The 25,067-nt window shown below is 34.5% G+C and overlaps 2 protein-coding genes across 2 annotated transcripts in view; one reads left to right on the plus strand and one right to left on the minus strand.

Moving 5' to 3' along the window:
* Nucleotides 1–20,143, minus strand: part of angpt1 (angiopoietin 1) — a 405,920-nt gene extending 385,777 nt beyond the window's left edge. The window contains exon 1 of the mRNA XM_073930480.1: nucleotides 19,825–20,143. The gene's annotated coding sequence lies outside the window, so the exon portion shown is untranslated. The remainder of the gene's footprint in view (nucleotides 1–19,824) is intronic.
* On the plus strand, nucleotides 3,792–5,972 carry LOC141379190 (uncharacterized). Its single transcript, XM_073931942.1, has 2 exons — nucleotides 3,792–4,308; nucleotides 5,268–5,972. Exons 1-2 carry the CDS (start codon nucleotides 3,867–3,869, stop codon nucleotides 5,696–5,698), a joined length of 873 nt encoding a protein of 290 aa, XP_073788043.1. The 5' UTR covers nucleotides 3,792–3,866; the 3' UTR covers nucleotides 5,699–5,972.
* Nucleotides 20,144–25,067: the final 4,924 nt, after the last annotated feature.

Raw genomic sequence — 25,067 nt, forward strand, 5'->3', positions numbered from 1 at the left:
AGGCTGCTTTCATGTTAGACAGTAGTGATGGGAAGTTTGGATCTTTTGTGACAATCCTCCCATGTTAGGACTCATCACCCCAAAAATATGTAGCCAGCAATTATATTTCAGTCAGTAAAACGTCACCATGATCTGAAAACTCTCTTACAATTACATTTTGCAACCCAACCATTCTAATAACTGGATAACTATATATAATAAATAAAATAAAAAATAAATAAATAAATATATTTGTTTATTTTGGGTCAGAGGGGGGCATCAGACACGTTAATAAGTAAGGAGCTTGTGGATAAATGCTTACTGGTGGCGCGAATCATTTTAATATATATACATATATATATATATATATATATATACACACATATATATATATATATATATATATATATATATATATACACACACATATATACACATATATATATATATATATATATATATATATATATATATATATATATATATATATATATATAYACACACACACACACACACACACACACACACACACATACATATATATACATAAATATATATACACATATAAATATATATACACATATACATACATTACTTTACATAATAACTGTAAATGCATTAAGCCTTTTGTTAATGCTTGCTGAATCATGCATTCAGCTTCAATTATCATGAAATAAATCTACTAAACCGCAGTGTGTGTGAATCTGAACCTGTTGCAGAGAGAAACAGAAATCAGAAAAGTGAAAAATAACAGCTCTCAGAAACATTACGTAAGTCAGCAGTCGGCTAAGCTGATTATATGATACCTTATATTCACATTCGTACATGTGTGAGCTTGTTCAATAGTACACACACATGCGTGCGCGCACACACACACCAATCACCAGCTGTCTCTAAAAACAGCAGCATATAAAGTGCGTGTGTGTTTGTAAAGTGAAGGATCACATCATGACGTTTGGTTTAGAAAACAGCAATTTTCCAGAGACCTTCAGAAGAGCTCAGAGGCAGTCGGAGATCATTTAAAGCTGACGCAGTGCTCAGGTGTCATACATGAGGGCTGTGATGGTGTGTGTGTGAGAGAGAGTATGTTTGAGTATGTGTGTATGTTAGTATCTGTATCTGAGTGTGTGAGAGTAAATGAGCTAAGCAAATAATGTTTGTGAGTGTGTGTGCGTGTGTGTGTGTGTGTGTGTGTGTGTGTGTGTGTGTGTGTGTGTGTGTGTGTGTGTGTGTGTGTGAAGATGAGAGATTGCAAGTGTGAGCAATGAGCATGCGCAAGTCTGTAAGATTGAATGTGTGTGTGTGTATGTGTGTTCATGGGAGAAAGTCTGAGTGTGTGTGTGTGTGTGTAGGTTTAGCTATACTTATGAGAGCTCAATTATCCTCACTTATACAGTGAGAAATCAAAACGACCTAGTGAGGACATTTTTCTGGTCCTCTCTAATTAAAAAGACCTATAAATTGGCCAGATGATGTTTTTATTAGCATCTAACGATTGACAGATGTTTCTGTGAGGACTGATGTAGGTGTAGGTGTAGTGTTGGGCCACAGATAGTATCGTTAACGTAGTAGAAAAACAATGGAAGTCTATTTATTGTCTCACTAAAGCTCTGCTCACACTGTGGGATTTTAGTCACGATTTGGTCAACTCAGACAAATTAGGAAAATATGAAAAGATCCAAAAATCTGTGATGGTTGATTTGACATGTTTACAGACTGACACTTAATGGCAAATGTGATGGGATTTTCCCTCCAAATGAAGTTCAGAAGATTCAGACTCTTTCCTGCAGTGACATTCAGCTGACGAGCATCAATCCAAGAACCAACAAGACGAGCGAATCTAATGACGCAATCTGCACAACAACTTTAAACTACCGCTTAGAAATGTCAAGAGTTTTTTTCACCTTTTTTTAAATAATAATTTTATTGATTTTAGCATAAGAAAATAAACAATAACTTAAAAAGACAGAAAGGGTACAAAGGAAAGCATAAAAGAAATAAATAGAAATATTAAAAAATTATAATTTACAGAGCAATATCTAGGCTCCACAAGTCGACTTATGCCAAACCAATCCCACCTATAAACAGATCTTTTTGGATTTTGGATAGAATTTAAAAAAAAAAAACTATGTAAAACAGGAGACACGTTGGGACCAGGGCTTGACATTAACTTGTTTGATCAGCAGCCACTGTGGCTAGTAGATTTCCAACATTACTAGCCACTAACCATTTTCACTAGTCACAATTTTGATGATAGAGCAATCATGAATTGTGAAAAGATAATCTTCCCATGACTCATCCGATACCTCTGTATTTAGCTTCCCTCTCCCACTCTTTCCTAATTTTGTCAGTGTTTGAATTAACCTTATCTAATCATTTTTAGAAAAAAAAGTACTGTCTCTTTATTTCTATGAGTTTTTTTTCATCTTGCTGGTTTTATTATTGAGGCACGCCGTGTGCAAAATTGCCGCTACAGCAGTGGCGTAGCGGACGGGCCCACGTGATTAGGAGGGCCCGCGTCGTCGCGATTTTCAATAATTGAAAATCCAGCAACCGCAATAATCAAACTCTTGGGAACAACTGTGGTCGGAACCAAAGTTCATAGGTCTGTGTTCTCTAAACACCTCTCAAGCGGTGGACTACTTCATTCTGATTGCTTGCCGCCGAACCACGTCATATCATAGCTCAAAGTTGACTTAATTTGATCTTTCCTTGACGCTCGGTTTGTGATCACTCAGTTTGTGAAGGCTTCCCCACGTTGTCGCTACACCCCCCCCCCCCCCCCTCACATCATCAGGGGGCCCAGTCAGTAATCCCTGCAGGGGGCCTCTGCATTTTGCGCTGCGCCACTGCGCTACAGATTATGTTAGCTGTGAGGAATCATTTCAGAACACGGGATAGTGAAGGTGTCATGGATGGATGATGACCAACTTCTCATCTGTGTTTGGTGCATAGGCATGGGCCGGTATAAGATTCTGATATGATAACCTTGGATAAAAATATTACGGTTTCACGATATTGAGATAACTGCTCTAAAATATATATTTTTTAAATATCTGGGTAAATAAAATTTTAAAAATCCATTAGAAAATGATTTCATTTTATTTTTTATAAAATATTTATAATATTTAATAGCAGTAAACATGTCTGGCTAAATAAATCAAACTTCATCTTATAAGGTTTTGCATTCATACAGTATGTTGTCATTGCACACTCAACAACACTTCTGCATATTTTCTCAGTATCCTGCTGCCCTAGTCGTGTTGAAATTTTCATTTGAGGAAATAAAACATCAACCATCAGCTCCGACTCAAACACACTTCCTCTAAAGTCCGCGAGAGCGAGAGGGAAACGTGCATGAACAGCAGGATTTACTTTGGCTTTCCTTCACGTGTTTCCGGTTCTCCAGCCTCTCTGCAGTGCATAATTTGCTGCTAATGGCCAAATGTCGTTTTATGGGCTGCTACAAACAGCCACTCGAATTTTATAGGTGCTATTTTGCGTGCGTCTCATGAGCGCTAATGGCAAATCCTGACCTTTAGCCCCTTTCACACATACAGACCTTTCCGGAAAATTGCCGGCAATTTTCCGGAAAGGTCCGTATGTGTGAACAGTCCCTTTTTGAAAATACCGGTAAATTCGTTCTGGCTATTTTCCGGAAAGAGAAGTTGTAACATTACCGGTAATTTGCCGGAATGCTGCGCTGTGTGAACGCAGAAGGAACATTGCCGGAATGGCACGTACGAGTCCTAGAACGTGCTGACGTAAGGTGTGTACTCCGGCCAATCAGAACATTCCTACGCTGATGACGCATTCACAAACAGCTGACTCATTCACAAATAGTAGAGCTACAAACAGCTGACGCGCGGTTTACAAAAATAAAAGAAATGGCATCAAACTGGAACGACAATGAAATTAAAGTCCTTCTCTCTATCCGAGCGGACGAAGAGATTAGTCGTCATATAAAAGGAACCGTTAGTGATGCGGTAACCTATGATAAAATAACAAACCGTCTGCGTGAACAAGGCATCCACAGAACCAAGAGTCAGGTCATTAGCAAATTAAAAACACTACGGCTAAAATTTCTCAAAGTAAACGATCACCATAAACAAAGTGGAAGTGGCAGAATTTCCTGGGCCTATTTTGATCTTTGCCAGTCTATCTGGGGGTCTAGTCATTCTACAAACCCCGTGGCATTGTCCAGTAGTTTAAATTCAGTTGATCCTGAAACTAACGCCCCCGAGGACTCGTGTGAAGGAAGTACTTCGACTCAAATGACAGAAACTCAGGTACCACCTTCTGATGCTGAGCAGATGGACTGTGTTACAGGTGGGTAAAATTATGTAAATGTTTACCTAATAAATGTGTGACATAACGTAAAACGTGTATGGAAATATTATTGTTTCTTTTTTTCCACATACAATGCTACTGTAATTTACAGTAAATGCTGTTGTGTTTTTGAACTATGCTATAGTAAAGTATTTTTATTAACCTATGCTATGGTAACAATTTTATGAATATAAACAAATTACCCAATACTGTAGTTTTCTACAACTATATATATGTAAATGTGTGTGTGTGTGTGTGTGTGTGTGAGATACTATTCACTATATGTCAGGTAATACTACAGTTTGCTGGAGCATTCATTAACAAAGTGTTGTAAATAATATAATATATACAGCACATTGCACATTTATTTACTAGTGTTTTAAAAAAAACTAGCATTTAATATAAATCACTTAAGTATATTTACATGTGGGATGTAAATTATAATATACTTTATAGTAAGATGTTTGTATGTTGGTAGTAGATAAGAGGAACTAACAAAGAACTGTATTTTAGTAGCATTAATTTCAAATCCAACTTTTTACATTTTCAAAGCTGCACATGTAGACTTTGGTTAAATGCATTATGAACTAACAACAAGCTATATTGCATTTGTCAGTCAACATTAAAGGGATAGTTTACCCAAAACTGAAAAATATCATCATTTACTCATGCTTAACTTGTTATAAACCAGTTTGTGTTTTTTATTTGTATTAAATATATTATTAAATATTTATCTATCCTGCACAAAATAAGATATTTGGAGATTGTTGAAAAACTGTAACCATTGCCTTCCATGGTATTTGTTTACCTAAGTCAGTAGTTACAGGTTTTCAGCTTTCTTCAAAAAAGGTTTTTGTAACAAGTTAGAAGTGGGTAAATCATAACAGTTTTTTTTGGGTCAACCATGCCTAGTTACTTAAAATATTGATTGTGTTGGGTTTTTTATCCTCCTTTTTTAGGTTTCACTCAGCCACCAAGGAAGAAGGCAAAAAAAAACAAAGATCACATTGTTGACTCCATAACTACAGTGTTACACACTATGGAAACATCATTCAGAGAGCAAGAAGCACTCCGTGTTCAGCAGCAACGAGAGTATGAAGAAATGTTGCGCAAAGAGGCAAAGGAAGAGCAGAAGGAAGAAAGGGCAAGCATGATGGCAATGTGGAAGGAGATGATGGAGTTCCAAGGGAACCTCCTAAAGGACATTATGATGCGTCCACCCCTGGCAACTTCTCTTCCCTTAAATCCACTGTACCAACATCCTCACAGCTTCAATTTTCCAAGCCCTAGTACTAGCTACATGGTACCATATCACCCTCCAGGACAAGATGAAGATGCCTCTCACCATCCTCAGTTCAAACCTTCATTCTTGGAAGATTTGCAAGACTAAATTAAAATAAAACAGTTCACTTCCATTTTAAATAATTTTTTAATAAGAATTAGTTGATTATATGTGTTATTATTGCTTCTGTTTCCACAAACCAATATGTATTTTGTGCAGTACAGTAAGTATTTGTTCTATCCACAAAAGTATAAATGTTCATATTGAGTTGATACCATCTAAATATTATTTATGATGAACAAAATATGTAACTATAATACATTCATAAAATGTTAAGATTTTTGTTGCTTCATGGCCAGCTAAAATAAACAGTTTAAATCCATTTGCAGAAGGTTTTCTTATCAAGTTCAAAATAACTGGAATACACAAAGCGTGGACATGCACACAAAATATCAGGCTAGCCGTTTAAGAAAATGCCAAATGCAAAGAAATAGTATCTGTCATCATTTATTCACCCTCATGTTGTTCAAAACTTGCCTTGCAGTTTTTCCTCCTGGTAAACACAAAGAAAGGTATTTTGAAGATCGTTAGTAATCGGAACAAAGGCAACTTCAACCTCCATTTTATATATATTTTTTTCATTCTATAGAATTCAGAGATTCCTTGCAACTGTTTGATTACCGACATTCTTCAAAATACCCCTCTTTGTGTTCAGCAGGAGGAAGTAAAAGTAGGTTTAAAACAGCAGGAGGGTGAGTAATATTTTTTGGATTAACTTTAACTCAGCAGTGATACTAATGCTCTGCGAACTGCTTGTGCATCATCAGTAATTCTGTTGTGCTCTCTGTCAGTAACATCAGCAGAAACATCACACTGGAGGTCAGTGTTCCATTCAGGCAGGTATCTTTCTTTCCTGAGCTCACAAATGTTATGCAAGATGCAGCAAGCCACAACAATATCAGACATAATATTTATGTCAACATCGTTGCGTTTAAGTAAACACCTCCAGCGTCCTTTAAGTCGGCCAAAGGAATTTTCAACAACCATTCGAGCTGAACTCAGACAGAAGTTGAAGTGAGACTGGTCAGGTGTTAGAATTTGGTGATTCAGGAAGCCCTTCATCAGCCATTTTTTAAGGGGGTATGCCGCATCTCCAATAAGATGTATGGGAACCTCCACTCCATCCACCACTGTAGATTTCTGTAAAAAATATTATAAAATAATTATAGTGGTTGTTTCAAATTAAGCTTGTTTTAGGAAACTTGGAAATATCTTGCATTAAAGTGTTTGGATGTAATGAGTTAAAAAGTAACTTGCTACTGTAATTAGATTACTTCTCTGCTAACAAAAGTCAAGTAAGAGTTTATTGTTACGTTAATTTTATGCAATTTAATTGCAGATGATTATAATATACTTCCCTTAAATTATGTAAATAATTTTGACAGTTCGGTATAAATCAAAACAACTGTATTTGTTATATATGTATTTCTTTAGTATTTGCTTTAAATATATTTTGCAGAATAAATTTCAACTAAAAAAGGTTAGATTCATCAAGATTGATCATGCTTAAGAAAAATTGAAGTTGGAATTTGTTCATAAAATATAGGGTATACATTCAGAGAAACTGTAATTCGTAATTAATTATTTTTTAAAGTAACTTACCAAACACTGCTGCACAATAATAGTTCTAATAACATTTGTCATAATTGTCCACCAATTCTCACTATTAACTAATGGTATATAGTAAGCATATTAGCTGTTTATTAGAATTTAGAGCACATATTGATAGCACATAATGAAATATTTGGTAACACTTTACAATAAGGTTGGATTAACATGCATTAACAATGAAAAACACATCTGTTAAGCATAACTTAATCTTTGTTAATGTTAACTACTCATATTTTAATTTACTGTAGGTTTACATTAGCAAAAATTCAGTACAAAAAAAAAATTGTCTTAGGTCAAGTTATCTAATCCATTAACAAATATATGTATGCGTAAAGTGTTCATGTAAATAAACATTACCTAATTAAGTTGTTAATGAAAAGAGGTGCATTAGATTAAGTTCATTTAAGATTATGTAATGCTTAATTTAGTTGTTCACCATTAGTTCATGTTAACTAATACATAAATATATGTTTAGTCAACTTTAATAAAATAAGTAATACTTAATAATATTATAAAAGGTGTACCTCACGAGGAAACAAATACCCATCATGAGCCTCAGCCATTTGGTATATAGGTGAGTTGGCTAGCACTCTTGCATCGTGAGTTCGACCTGGCCAACCCACATACACATCCGTAAAACTGAAAAAATAATAATTATCTCAATATTAATAAAACAAAACATAAATATTATTTAAAGATAAACAGCATTTAACAAATGTCCATGTGCGAACAGTTAATTATCAAAGTTAGATAACAATAGCACTGTAAGCATATAGCTTATGTAGTACATTACTGGAACAGGTTTCTGCAATATCAGCATGTCATCTAGAAGGCTTGTGATAAGAAAACAATAAATATTTTGTGTGAAGAAAATGTAAACTAAAAACTGTACTGCTATTTATTAGGCAAATAACAAAATAAAATAATATTTGATCAAATCATGTTTTTATACCACAAATTTGTATAAATTTCACTTTCTTTCAGAGGTTAAGACATTAATCAAACATAAATTAAATCATTAAAATATTTCTTCTACCACAAGTAAAAGCATGTAATTGGGTATAAATACAATATAAACCGCATTGCATTTTAATTAAACAATAAATTAAATACTATATTTTAGCATTAGAAACTCTACTGTGACTTATATGGATTACCCATTAAAGAAACATAAACAATAGTTTTGGCCATCACGAATACTTGGGCAGCTGTGGCACAAATCAGTATGTGTTAAGAACTATATACTTTCTCACATATTTACATTTACTTACCAAAAGTTGTGATCCACAACGGCCTGCAACACTATAGAGTGCCAACCTTTACGGTTGCAGTAGGCAGCCTGGTCCACGTGAGGTTTAAGGATGGGTATGTGGCACCCATCGATGGCACCTGCGCACATCTTGTAGCCTCGGGCAAAAAAGCCATCAATGGTTTTTTGGAGACGCTCTCCTTTGGGCAGGCATATAAAGCGCTCGCAAAGGGTCTTCAGGGCATTTGTTACCTGATGGTGAAGTTAAACTGATTAGCTACATTTGTGTTACATTGTTTCATTTTTTACAACGCTCTTTGCTATTTTACAAAGTAAATGAATAGCAAATAACTTTTAGGTGAACAACTTTAAAACTATAAGCTACTCTTGTGAAAATGAATGAGTTTTTAATATAGATAGATAGACAGACAGATAGATAGACAGACAGACAGACAGACAGACAGACAGACAGACAGACAGACAGACAGACAGACAGACAGACAGACAGACAGACAGACAGACAGACAGACAGACAGACAGACAGACAGACAGACAGACAGACAGACAGACAGACAGACAGACAGACAGACAGACAGACAGACAGACAGACAGACAGACAGACAGACAGACAGACAGACAGACAGACAGACAGACAGACAGACAGACAGACAGACAGACAGACAGACAGACAGACAGACAGACAGACAGACAGACAGACAGACAGACAGACAGACAGACAGACAGACAGACAGACAGACAGACAGACAGACAGACAGACAGACAGACAGATAGATAGATAGATAGATAGATAGACAGACAGACAGACAGACAGACAGACAGATAGATAGATAGATAGATAGATAGATAGATAGATAGATAGATAGATAGATAGATAGACAGATAGATAGATAGATAACATTTTATTTGCGTATTAATCACATATATCTAGAGTTCTACTACAAATAAACTTGACGTAGCCTACCTGACGAACAAGCATGCAGACAGTAGAAATTCCAAGGCCAAACAAGCAAGATATGGTCCTGTATTCACTCGGGGTGGCGTACCACCACAACACAACAGCAAGTCTCAGTCGGGGTTCCAGCGGTTTTCGCCAGCCGGTAGTTTTCCGTTTTAGAGATGGACTTAGTAGCTGCAGCACGAACTCGAATGTGTTTCTTGACATGCGAAAATGCTGCATCCACATACCGTCATCAAAGTTATTCAAAATATTCCCCCAAAATACTTTCCCGTGGATCCGCGGAAATGCCCATGTTCGTCGCACAGAACTCTTTGTAGCCAAATATGTAAACATTACGGTCTTTTTAAGCTGCAGGTAGCGCCTCTGCCTTTGGATGCTAGCGTTAACATTTTTTCGTCTATAGTTTAACAATTGTGTTTGTAGTCGTCTGTAACGATGCCTCTGGGACACAAGAAGGTGCATGAATACAAAATTTTGAAAGATAAATGAAATCATCAACAAAAATACAGATCGCATAATCCCCTCCATGTTTGTAAATACAATCCCAGCTGTTTAACTTCGAGGGCAAGTGGTTAATGATGTCACAGAATTTAACGGTATTTTGAAATGCATGTGTGAATGGTGCTTTTCCGGAAAATTTCCGGAACGTCCTCGCCTGTGTGAACAGCGCTTTTTTGAATATACCGGTAAAGTCGTTCCGGAAATTTTCCGGATATTTACCGGTATCACTGTGTGAAAGGGGCTTTTGACTGCTTCTTTTTAACAGTTCACGTGCAGATTAGAATAAAATGATCCAAGACGAACACTCATTAGCAAAATACATTCAGCAATAGAACGCAACGATCACAAAGGACACGTGTTTGTGCAGGTGCTTGACATTTATGGTGAGGAATAACAGGATCTGAAATCTAATCTCAGAATGACAGTGATGCAAAATGCAGAAGAAGTTGTCAAAATACTATTGAAAAGCAGCAGTGATTGTGTAACACCTCTATTCAGATGAAAGAGATTATAAGGTCAGCTATTAAATATATTAAACTCTCAGCCGCCCACGCCATCACTTTATACCAGATAATCACTCCAGAAAACATCAAATACTGTACTAGGAACACAACTACGCAAATACTACTTATGCAACAAAAACTATTTGATAGCCATTTTTGGATCCAGTGCTGCAATTTTTAACTATTAAAGGATTTCATCTAAGAGTCATTTTTATGTAGCATTTGCAAGAGTTAAAACAAGGCTCAATGCTTTTACAATTTCACTGGTCCAGCTGAAAATAAATAAAGGAGCAACGTAAAGAGATGTTATTTTCATGTAGTTTAACCAAAGTAATTGTGTAAACCAAATGTCACAATAGGGCTGGGCGGTATTGCAAAAACGAATGATCAGGATATCATGTTTCATATCAGTCGATATCGATAATTATTGAATAATTTTTTAACAATCCATTTGGAATATTAGGATTTTTTTTTATTTACAAACACTACTGATGCAAATAGTTTTAATAGTCAAAAAAATATATTATTTAAGCCAAATATCTGATCTCTCTATTATAAACACAAGTGTTACAGTAAAGAGACTCTTAAATTTGATGAATAAAATGTTACTAAGTGATATTCGTAATATACTTATGGCTATAGCCCCTTTCACACAGTGATACCGGTAAATTTCTGGAAAATTTCCGGAACGACTTTACCGGTATATTGAAAAAAGCGCTGTTCACACAGGCGAGGACGTTACGGAAATTTTCCGGAAAAGAGCATTCACACATCCATTCCAAAATACCGGTAAATTCTGACATCATTCACCACAAATGAGCTTTAAACGGCTGCGCTTGTATTTGTAAACATTTGACTAAATTACAAACTCTGTGGATGATCAATATTGTGAACAACTTTCGCAGAATTACTTTCGCATGTCGCGATGTTCATGCGTGTGCAGGCGCTCATAGGCGCACGCAAAGCTTGAAGGTAAACAAACAACGGCTTATCATAAGCATCTCATCGATAATTATTTACACAGTTGGCATTAAGAACATATAAACGTGATCTGACTAACTTCTAGCAGCTAAATGTGTCTGGAAAAATATTCAAAGGCTTTTATTCTCACAAACCGCGCGGACGTAAATGCGTCTGTCTGTTGTGATTGGCTAAAGCAGACGTCTCACGTCAGCACGTTGTAGACGTGCACGGGCTTATTACGGCAATCTTCCTTCTGCATTCACACAGCGCAGCATTCCGGCAAATTGCCGGTAATGTTACAACTTCTCTTTCCGGAAAATAGCCAGAACTAATTTACCGGTATTTTCAAAAAGGACCTGTTCACACATACAACCTTTCCGGAAAATTGCCGGCAATTTTCCGGAAAGGTCTGTATGTGTGAAAGGGGCTTATATTTAAAAAGAAACATATTTTTACAGAAGTTATTTGAAACATTAGTCACTTGCGTTTATTATGCATGTAAAATCACTTTAGTAAAATGTATTTGATGCAGGTACTAAAATGATGCATATAATATCTTTCATAAATTGAAGTGAAAAGCAAGCTGTTCTGCGTTTAATAACGCATTATGCATTAATGTCAGACATAACAATTGATATTGCAGTTCAGGTTCTATGTATGAATGACACAAAGATGAACGCTGCAGTTATTGCATAAACACCCGTCTGATTTCTTTCTGAAGTAATGAAATATTGAGATTGATCTGGAGTAAAAGGCTGATATCTGATGTGCACAAACAGCTTCAATATTAGACTCAAAAGCATCAAAGGGATCTGACGGTGTTCTTCAAAAGCAATATGCCATGTATGCGTTAACATCAGCATGAGGCGTATAAGGTGTTGATGCATTTTTGATTATGTTCAAAGGTGCGAAAAGCTGTCCTGAAGAAAGACCTGGAAAATAAAGCATTCTGGTGGATTATTCACTCGGCTGGAGAGCAACAACACCGAGGAGATACCTGACGCTCTCGGGGGATTCCTGAAGAGGAAAGCGTTTTCTCACTTCTTTAAAAACAACTTCCAACACCTGATTATTGTGTACAGAATGCTTATTTTATGTATGGAGAGAAGGGCTTTGAGAAAAACACCCTGATATTTTAAATCATTGGCCAGTCATTGGGGGTTATTTTTTTCTTACCATTTATTTTAACAATATTATATAAATCAATCTCAATAGCTTTGACATATGAGAGTTATCAAGATGCAAGTTTTACCATTTCAGTGCAACCATTTGTCTAATCAGACCAGAAGTGAACCATCTGACCAATCAGAGTAAAACACTTTGACCAACCAATCACAACAGAATGGGCAGTTGCATCGATCAGAGCAAGTCATCGGATCAATCACAACAGAGTAGACAGCTGGTCCATTCAGAGCAGGGTAGAGCAATCTGAACTAATTACAACAAACTGGGCCACTGGGTAAGACCGGGCCAATGAACCAATCAGAAAAAGGTAGTACCATCTGACTAAAATCACAACAAACTAGGACAATGGGCCAATCACAACAGACTGGGACTATAGACCAGTCACAACAGACTGGGCCATGGTGGGACCACACTTAGCAAAATGTAGACAGCAACTATCAATAAACATCCTATTTCAGACAAAAAGTCTAATGCTGTGTTCACACCAGACGCAGAACGCGCAAAAAAAAAAACGATCTATTCGCGCTTAAATAGCCACGTGAACATTTGAGGTTACTCGCTTCATTCGCGCGTCAAACCCCGCTTTATTCGCGCGTCAAATTCACTTCAGAACAGACGCGGACTCACGTGATGGGCAGGGCTTCTGTGACTCTAGCTTCATAGCTAGGGCTAACATGGATTTTGTGAAGAAAATAACAGTGTTTATGTGCTTTATGAAGGATGATAAACAGCGTCGATACGTTTAGGGCCGTGTCTGAGTTCACTACATCCTTTCAGAGGTGCATCCAGCTCTTTAAGCTCAAAGACTCCTTAAGAAACTGAACCTGGCTGATGGAGGTTTTCAGCGGTGCTTCTGACTGAGCCCAGCCCAGTTTGATGAACTTCTTGTCGGTGTCTGCTGGGGGATTTCCCCTGGGACACAGACAACCAATAGTAGGTGATACGTCACAATCACGCCCCACAAAAGCAAGCTCCTGATTGGTTAATGCGGCGCAAATGTCCGCTGAAGTTCAGATTTTCGAACTCGAGTGATTTGCATGAAACGTGCATGAAGCGCGTCAACCGCGCAAAACGCTCAATTCGCTCCACGCCATTCGCGCCATGCGCACCATGGAATTCTCGTCATTCGCGCCGCGCCATTCGCGCATATTGCACCGCAGGATGTCTATTTGCGCGTTTGCATTGACTTAACATGTAAATCACTTGCGCTTGACGGCCGTTACGCGTCTAGTGTGAACGCAGCATTACACTGTTACAAGAAAATGTGTTTTTAAATGTTTAAAATTAAAGAAAATCAACTGTAGCTGATCAACAAAACAAAAGCAGGATTATTAATTTCATGTAAGACGCCCTGTAATCTGAAGCTCTGCATGATTAAACCTGGTATTACGTGTTATAGATATACAGGCTGTTTCTCAACTCCAAGAAAGCAGAGAACGGACTTGCGTTCTTGTGAAGACCGGTCTTGCCAGGTGTCCTCGGAAGAACGAACTCGGAAGACCACAAGGAGACAGAACGCATCCTGTGAGAAATGGGATGCTGCAATCTTCCTGATGGTCACAGATTTTTAACTAACATTTATTTAAACGTTACAGCATTCTAGGGTTGGGCTGATGCAGATGGCCGACAAACTTATTAATACCAATTGTAATCTAAAGCATTTCCCAGAGATGGGTTGCGGCTGGAAGGGCATCCGCTGCTAAAAACTTGCTGAATAAGTTGGCGGTTCATTCCGCTGTGGTGACCCCGGATTAATAAAGGGACTAATGAATGAATGTAATCTAAAGCAGCTCAGCTGATGTGTGATCAGAGACGAGCATGTTAACGCCAGATGGAAACAGAGTCAGAGATGAACTCATCAACATCTGACGTAAACCCAAACCTGTGAAACACACAACCATACAAAAACGCTGATTATCCTCAAAGCTCCCACATTCTTCCAAACCTCTTTGTGACCGTACACACATCGGGATGTGTCTGTACTTGTTAAAATGACTGTAAATGAAAGACTGCGAAACACAGATTAGACGGCATTTTCCACACGTACACACAAAGACAATGAGATGTATGGAGAAGAGCTGACAAGTCACGAAGACTGACGCTGATTGGATGAGCTTCAAATTACAGTCCGAGCACGCTGAAAGAAGGTCACTTGTTTAGATAGTGAAGAAAATCAAAGGTAGAGACAGATAAGCAAATCCATCCTCAAGGTGTTCAGCTTCATCTGAAGGAAAGAGTTACAGGACCCAAGGGCATTTCAATAGCCGGAAAAATACTTCATTTACGAATTGGGTTGACACTCGGCGACTTTTATGATCTTATGAAAACGCAACCATAAACATCATTTCAACTTGATAACATGCATCAAACTTCCTGCATGAAAATTGCTACATTACTTCAGTTTGGAGTCTCTAGGCACAAAATATGAATAAATGCAATACATTTGACGTGCTGGGGGTTTATGATTGAACACACACACACACTGCAGGGGTATGCTACTTATTTTAAACAACTGGTTTAATGCAGTTTCTCAAGCATATTCTGTGAATATCATGAAAAGAAATTAAGGACAACACCTCTGTAAAGCTACACCGCTGAAAGCAAAACAAGTTACTTTGGTCATCACTCCCATTATATCATTTATTTATTTATTTTATTTTTAACTGTATTTCATTCAAATTATTTATTTTTTAATTTGATTATTTAAATGTTATTTATTTATTTATTTTTTATGTATTTAATTAATTTTAAATGAAAATTTTTTCACTTATTTTTACCCTTGCTTTTGGGTTTAAAAGGTTTATGCATTATCTAAATGCCATCTAATGACATCAAATTATTTGTTTGGGTAGTATGCATAGTCATAATTGTATGATAGATCTATAGGAATACAATTTTAAATGTTCTTTTGGAGATGCTAAAGCACTTATTATCATATTACAAACAAAGAATAAAATAATTGATAAATAACTATGCATTTTTTGCTACTTCTTTATATTTTATAGGTGGGAAATTGTAGTAAATAAATAAATACTCTAGAAATAATATTATTATTATTATTATATTATTAGATTTTCCTTATTCATGTTATTCTTTAAATGTTTGTTTGTCCTGACTTTCACAGGAACAAAATTCAGAATGTCATAAATATATTACGACAAAGCAAAAAAAAAAAAGTTGAAAACACAGTTTTAAAAAAATAATAAACAAGAGAAAAACTTATTTTAAAAAAAAAATGCTTTTTTTTTTTACATTTTAAAGATGGGATTTTGTAAAAAAAAAAAATAAACAAACAAATAGATAAAAATAAATAAATAAATAAAAAAAAATAAAAAAAGATAAAGAACTACTAAAATATTATAAAACAATTTTGTTATATATATTCTTATTTATATTACTCTTTGAATGTCTGTTCATCCAGACTTTCACACAAACAATTCAAAATATAATAATATTATCACAACAGAGAATAAAATTCAAGACACTATAAAATAAAAATATATATTTTTTTAATTAATTGTTTGCAAGATTTTTTTATATTTTACTAGTTGAAATTTGCATTAAAAAATTATATCAAAATCCAATAATAATAATAATATTTTTTTTATTCATATTATTCTTCAATTTATTCACATTTTATAATTTTTTGCAGCTAGTTTTATATATATATATATATATATATATATATATATATATATATATATATATATATATATATATATATATATATATATATAAAACTAGCTGCAAAAAATTATAAAATGTGTATATATATATATATATATATATATATATATATATATATATATATATATATATATATATATATATATATATATATATATATATATATAAAAAGGTTGACAGGTTGACAATTGAGGAAAGGTTGACAGGTTGACAATTGAGGAAAAATAAATAAAAATTTTAAGATTTTAAAAAAACAATAATTTAAGTAATACTAATACAAATTATTATTATTATTATTATTATTATTATTATTATTATATACTTTTTTCTATTGAATTATTCTTTAAATGTTTGTTTACCACACTTTTACAAGAAAACACAATTGAGATCAGAACAGATTTTTAAGCCACAAACTCCAGGATAAATCGGTCACGGTGTTGTGCTTCTGTCACAACAGCATCCAGAGCTCTTAAATTGCTTCATGAAGCCACACAATAACAGCCCAGACTGAAGGAGGGAAAATCATTGAGGCTGGATTTTATCTAGTCTGAAAACACTTTTGAGACGGCTTTTTCTCCACATGCCGTCCGCAGCAGAGAAGACGCTGATCCCTGCTGTTATTGATGCGACGTTCTGTGACCTGCGCTTTTTCCAGATGCATTATCCACACAAATGATCAGAGCTACCTGCGGCTCGGGGTTACAGAACCATACGCAGTGCAATCACAGCCAGACGGATCAATGCGGCAGACAGAAACAGAGCCGATACTTAACAGATAGTGTTACTTATGCCTCAGGCTGGGAGTTTATTGGCGGCTGACATCATGGAAATTCAGTGTTAAATTTTCATTTTCAGTCATGAACCACCAAGAGAATTGTATATGGAAATGTGACTGATAGAAGATATTAAAGTTGAAGTGTTCCTTCAAATAAGAAAATAAAAAAACAACACTAATAATCCTTGTGTACTGTAAGAGTCAATACTAAAATCTATAGGGCTGCACAACATATCATTTCAGCATTGATATCGCGACTATACATGAAAATGTATGTACAGTGAACTATCTCGACTTAATACTGCGCTCAGAACATTTGTTATTAAAATAACGCCACAGGTAGTTGGTAGATCTATGGAATAAAATCAATGCCAAAAGTATTTAATTAAAAAGCTTGTTGAATAGCACAAACTGAAAATAAATAACACACCGAATTAACAAGTTCTTGCATTTTAAATGACTTGAATTTCAGGTTTTATATTTTTAGGTCCTGAAGTTTAACATGGCTGTTTATTTAAGCTGTGAATATTTCAACTAAAAATATTTCAAACACGTTTTAATACTTATAGATTCAATAATTCATATTCAATTTCCAGATTTCACTTACAAAATTTTTAATACCCTTAAAAAATACGAGGTATAATATTCAAAAGGCAATTTTCAGTTCATTTTATTTGAGTTCAAATATTCGCTTCCATAAATTCAGTGGTTCAAATTCGACATTACATCCGGGAACTGCAGGAAAAGCAATAGATTGAAGATTGAAGATCGCCAGCTGCTTTTTCCAAGTGGTGCTCGCTGCAGAGCCATTTGGGCGAGCTGAGCTCCAGCGAGGGGGAGCTTGAGCTTGAGCTCCACCTTTTTTGCACTTCTTCTACGAGTGATGTCACTGGGGGTAGGGTTAGGGGTGGGGTTGGTGTACGCATTAAAACAGCTTACAGGAGGAGGAGCGAGAGCTCATGCTCCCCCTCGCTGGAGCTCAGCTCTGCTCAAATGGTTCTGCAGCGAGCACCCTCTCGCTTTTTCACCAGCAGGTGGAGATGGAATTATTTAAAAAGCTAATAAAGGCACAAAAGTAGCCGTCTTCTTTATTCACGAAAATCACATCAGTGACAGATTTTAAGCAGGAAATGACTGCATATGTCTCAAACACAATATTTCAACATCTGACTTATCAGCATGACCAGGACAAATCTTAAGTCAGTTCAAGTCTATACAAAATTTTGCATTTTAACCAACAGTACAGCTACACAAAGCCTATTGCTGTTTTACCACATGTTTAAGAATAACAATAATACCCCACTCATGTTAACCTTTATTTTGCATCTTCAGAATCGTGAGAAAATCATGATCTTTATTTTAGGCAAAAAAATATATATATTGCGATTCTCATTTTAGCCAGAATCGTGCAGCTCATGTTAAACGTCACATTTATAAAAGTGAAATAATTAATTTCCAACATTCTTCAAAGTATCTTCTTTTTTGTGAAACAAAAAAGAAACAGATTTGGAATCGCTTGAAGGATTAAATGGTGACAATATTCCTTTTTAGGTGAACTATCCTATTAAGGTGGTGCTTTAACCTTTTTTTCTGTCGCTGTTTGAAGCAAATGAATAGTCATTTTAAAAAATTTATAAAGCTATTACAGCTTTCTAACTAAAATCAAATCATATAATCTGCAACTTCATATTATCACTAGATTCAGAAAAAAATGTTAACTGTGGTCTTTAAAATTACACCTATTACTTCAAATACGCTGTAAAGTTTAAAGACAAATTAATTTATTTGGCAGGCTAAAATGTTCAATTACAGAAGAGAAAGTGATGGTATGATGTAGCGATGGTTTGTCAATAGACAACATTCATGGGTTTAATATCAAAGAAATATATCCCCAAAAGCGACAATATTTTTTACAAAAGTTCTCAGACACAGATATAACGCCACAGAGCTTATAAACAAGATGCTAATGCGGAGGTCAGCATTTGAAATGGATCAAAAACATATCAAATATCGTCTAAAACTATTGACAACAATTTAGATCCACTTCAAATGTTGACTATTGAACTGAAAATGTCCTGAACACAAAATGTTTAGCATATTCATCTATAAAAACAATATTTTATACAAAAACAAAATAAATAAAAGTATTTACAAATCTTTACAAATATTTGTCTAACTAAAAACTGCATTTTTTGAAATATTTACCTTTATTTTCTAAGTCAAAGTGGTAGAAGGGTTAAGATGTATTGCAGAAAACTCAGGTAACGTTAAGTGTAAATCACCCAAATAAACATCAGTAAGTGGATCAAAAAAAAGTCATGTCATTTAAAAAAAAAGTTATTTAAAGTCAGCCAAGTTTGTGCATCCATGTTGTGTTCGTTTAATTCAGTGTTTAAAACAATCAAATGCTGAGTGTAAATATAATACCATCTACAATGCATTTATAATAGCGCTCCAACAAAAAAATATATATGCATGGTAAATTTCGAAGCAAAGGTGATCTTATCTTTAACATAATGTCAAATAGAATTAATTCATAATTGATAAATACCATTATGTTTCGTATGAGAAAGATTGTTTGTAAATGTAAATGAACGATCCAAAGCAAACGTTATTGAAACCATTCTAAACAAAAACACCACAGCACAAAGCTTTAAAACAGCCAATAGCAAAACAACAGTGACAATCTTATGAGCTTTTATAAATCAATAATGAACTTACTTTTTACTCGTCCTCCATCAGCCTGAGACGATGATGATGCGTTGATCAAAACACGAAGAAATATATGAAGGAAAGTCTCCGGTTAGCATCAGCTAATCAAACATTAACGTTAGCTTGATTATGGCTGTCTGTTAGAGATCAGGTCAGTCCGTGTATATTCCGTCTTCTTACACTCTTTAAAACCATCCTGTCCGTTTATTTTGGCTCTTCTTAGTCTCGTGTTTCGCGAAGAAAAAAAACATTTCTGTTATAATAAACATCAGTGCTTCAGAGTCCTTTAGTTCGCTAATTAGCAGACGACGGTTGATGACGAAACCTCATTAGCGGCCACAGGTGCTCCATTTCATCGCTGGAGCTGCTCTCCTGGTGTTGTACATTTAGAAGTTATAGTTTAAGCTATTTACATGTCGACTAATTAATATTTACTTCTGCTTTTTTAAACTATTCAACAAAATACTCGATGATTAATTTAGTTGCCTAGTAAACTAAACACCCATTGTGGGCGGGAGTAACAGAAACGGACCAATCATATTACACTTTTAATTTTGACGAGCGTGGAGGAGGGAAAAAATACATTATTTAAACTTTGTTTATTATTTAAAAAATTTATTTATAGATTATTTTAACTAAAATATATACAGATGTATGTATATACATATATATATATGTATGAAAATATGTTTATTATTATTATTAGTAGTAGTAGTAGTAGTAGTAGTAGTAGTTTCATTACTATTTTAGTTTAATTGTTATTTAGATTTAATAACTAATTAATTGTGTGGGCGAGTACAGGCATATATATATATATATATATATATATATATATATATATATATATATATATATATATATATATATATATATATATATATATATATATATATATATATATATATATATATATATAYACACACACACACACACACACACACACACATTACTATCAACTAAATTTAACCCGAAATGCATAAGATGTGCATACAGTTAATTTTTGTTTATATATCTATTCTAGGTAAAAGTAGACCCAAATGTGTTATGATTATATTAATCAATGTATTATATGTTAATCAGGTAATCTCTGGATTGCTGTTTTGTTCTATACCAACGTAAAATGGGTTATTTTAAAATATATTTAAAAAAAAAATATATATATATATATATATATATATTTTTTTATAAAATAAAATAATATTATTCAATAGCAAAGTACACTCTCTGAATTGATTTATGCAGAACTGCTGAACTTATTTACAGTGTTTAAGCAAGTACAGTATATGTTACTTTAATTAAATGACCTATAAATACAAAGCAATCCCTTATTCTTTACTTTTTCAGCTTATAAGTCATTGACAAACTCAGCGTTTGGCTTATTTTATCCTATATTAAAATGTTAAATTAAAAAAAATATCTAATGATAAAAATAAAATAATTATTCAGTAGCAAAATACACTCTCTGAATTGATTTATACAGAACTGTTGAATGTATTTAAAGTGTTTTAAGCAAGTATAATATAAATAACTGTAAATAAATGACCTAAAAATAAAAAATAATCCGTTAAACTTTACTTTTTTTTTGCCTATAAGTCATGGACAAACCCAACATTTGGGCTATTCTGTACTATATTAAAATTATATGTAAAAATATATATTTTAGTAAAAATAAAACTATTATTCAATAAAAAAATACACTCTCTAAATTGATTTATCCAGAACCGTTAAATGTATTTAAAGTGTTTTAAGCAAGTATAGTAAATGTAACTGTAATTAAATGACCTAAAAATGAAAAATAATCCCTTATACTTAACTTTTTCAACTTTTTTTTTATACTCAACTTTTTTACTTTTTTCAGCTTATAAGTCATGGACAAACCCAACATTTGGGTTATTCTGTACTATAATAAAATAAATAAATCATATATATATATATATATATATATATATATATATATATATATATATATATATATATATATATATATATATATATATATATATATATATAATGACTCAATAGCAAACGACACACTTTCAATTGATGTGCATGTGTTTTAAGCAAGTACAGTATATGTAACTGTAATTAAATTACCTACAAATTAAAAGTAATCCCTTATTCTTTACTTTTTACAGCTTATAAGTCATTCAATTACTTTATAACGCATTATAACACCCAATTGCTGACCTGTACATCCATTTAAACAGTATGTTGTAGTTTTTGCTCGCTCAGCTCTGCATACATTGTGTTTTATTCTGAGTTACGTGTGATCTTTCAGTCATTTCTCAACATAACACCGCAGATGAGCACTTTTTTATGTCCGTCCTTTGAGTAAAAACACTGCGAGGGCCAATTTGCAGCATTACCGAGAGAACATGGCCTTCATTAACGAGAACGAAGCGCCAGACAACAGAGAATATGACAAACGACTGTAAATACACTCTTCATAAGGCCAGTTAAAGGGAATCGAAGACACAGAGGAGCAAATCTCCGGCTGATGGCTTAATTTGTCAGCGTATCTGACATAAAAATAAAAAGGAGGAGAAAGCTGAGGCTGGTGTGTGTCGGAAACATTGATTTGTGGAGACGTAGTGAAAGTGGAGCTCCGATCGTACTTTCCCCGACAGCTTCACACTGCTTTTCTGGCTTTAGATGAATGCTTTTAAAGTTACAATCACACACTTTTTAAAAACTATTTTATTTTGTGGCCCTGTGGTGCACTTACGGTGTTTTCACGATGATCATCAGTCGGCCACGCTGGAGAGCAGAAGGTAAACAATGCCACAGAACTGAATGAAGCATGCATATTTTGCTGATTATTACTAATGAAAAGGATTAATTATTGCATTGTTTCCAAGGAAAACAGTTTTGATTTTATGTATTTACTCTCTGTTAAAATAGTTGGGTTAAAAATACCCCAACATATAACCCAGGGGTGGCTAACCCTGTTCCTGGAGAGCCACCTTCCTGCAGATTTCAGTTGCTACCCATATCAAACACACCTGAACCAATTAATTAGGACCTGAACACCACATGATAATTACAGGCAGGTGTGTTTGATAAGGGTTGCAACTGAAATCTGCAGGAAGGTGGCTCTCCAGGAACAGGGCTGGCCACCCCTGATTTAACCCAACTATAGGTTATTATAGCAACTTCCCAACTATGGGTTATTTTAACCCAATGCACTGGGTTATTTTGATGAAATGTTATTTTTTCTCATTCTGGTATTACTATTGAAGTACTAATATTATTTTCGAATTATATCATATCAGTACAGCTGTTCTGTGTCAGTTAAATCAGTTGACTGTTGAAATTCCAAATATTTAACCCAACTGGCTGAGTTATTATTAAATAACCAAATAAAGGTTAAAAATAACCCAACAACGCATCAACTATTTAACCCAACTGGTTGAGTTATTAATATAATCTAATAAAGGTTAAAAATAACCCAACAAAGCATCAAATATTTAACCCAACTGGCTGAGTTATTAATATAATCTAATAAAGATTAAAAATAACCCAACAAAGCATCAACTATTTAACTCAACTGGCTGAGTTATTAATATAATCTAATAAAGATTAAAAATAACCCAACAAAGCATCAACTATTTAACTCAACTGGCTGAGTTATTAATATAATCTAATAAAGATTAAAAATAACCCAACAAAGCATCAACTATTTAACTCAACTGGTTGAGTTATTATTAAATAAACAAATAAAGGTTAAAAATAACCCAACAAAGCATCAAATATTTAACCCAACTGGCTGAGTTATTATTAAATAACCAAATAAAGGTTAAAAATAACCCAACAAAGCACCAAATATTTAACCCAACTGGCTGAGTTATTATTAAATAACCAAATAAAGGTTAAAAATAACCCAACAATGCATCAACTATTTAACCCAACTGGCTGAGTTATTATTAAAAAACCAAATAAAGGTTAAAAATAACCCAACAATGCATCAACTATTTAACCCAACTGGCTGAGTTATTATTAAAAAACCAAATAAAGGTTAAAAATAACCCAACAATGCACCATATATGTTTAACTCAACCATTGGGTTAAAGAAATAACTCAATGTTTTTTAGAGTACTGTTATTAATTGCATTATGCGATGTTTTGTCAACTTTAGATGTTTAAAATTCAACTCTACGGTGACTTTTACTGACATTTTACTAGTTTGAAATAATGTAATAAATAATAAATTCATGTAAATTACTAAAATGCATACTGGTAGTTCTTTAGCTGAACTGTCATATTGTACAGGAGCACAAATGTAAACATGAAGATCGCTAAAACTGAACTGTAAAAGTAGTTTGAAACCAAAAACACCTAAGAGAGATGACTTTAATGCTTTATTATTTTTAATAAATCCAACTTTGAATGTTAGAATGTTCTAAATGAATAGGGCATAGGGGGGATAAGTGGGAATAGAACACAGCCAGGAACTCAGTTTCTAACTACAGCTCCAGAGGTGTAGTTGTGAGTGCTCAAGTTTGCATGTTTGCCTCTCAAATGGAAGCCAGACTTGGTCCAGTCTTGAACCGTAATTCACTATGGTATGTCGGCCAAGCAAATGTTGATGGTGTGGGCCAAATCTGGGCCAGAGAACTTTTGCTATGGGGGTTTGGTCTTCATCTTCTGAGGCGCAGCTCACTGATTAGAGAAGAACAAACATCACAGAGACAAATCCCAATGCATTAAACTGCACTGCTCTCTGCAATATTTGAGCATGTTGATCAGGAAGAGATGATTTTGTTCTCTTTAGTGTCTCAGTTAATGGAAACGCAGCTTTATTGTCAAATCTTTTATGCCATATTCCAGTTTTGTGCATGAATCTAATTCTCATCGTTGGATGGAAGCACAGCCATCATTGTCTGTAGGTGAAACCTTTCAGAAGCCCAAACATAAAGTCTGCTGATCACCTCGCCAGCGCTAATCAAGCTCTGGATAATTGCAGACAGGTGTGTTTTGTGTGATGATGGTAAATCTGCAGCACCTTCAGCATAAAGGTTAAAAACACACAGATGTAAACATGAATTCGCTTCAGTTCCAGCAGACTCTTCAACATTACCACCTCAAGAGCTCTCCATGCATTTCTGTTATTTCCACTCTAGAGGTTTACTTTTAATTAAAACATAATCATCATAAACGGACCCATCAGAGGGTCTTAATCACCACCAACTTTAATTTGCGACAAGCTTTGCGCATTAAAATTAAACCACGCTATCATCTTCCAGCATAGACGG

Source organism: Danio rerio, chromosome 19 (assembly GCF_049306965.1).
Source record: "Danio rerio strain Tuebingen ecotype United States chromosome 19, GRCz12tu, whole genome shotgun sequence".
In the NCBI taxonomy this organism is placed as follows: Eukaryota; Metazoa; Chordata; class Actinopteri; order Cypriniformes; family Danionidae; genus Danio; species Danio rerio.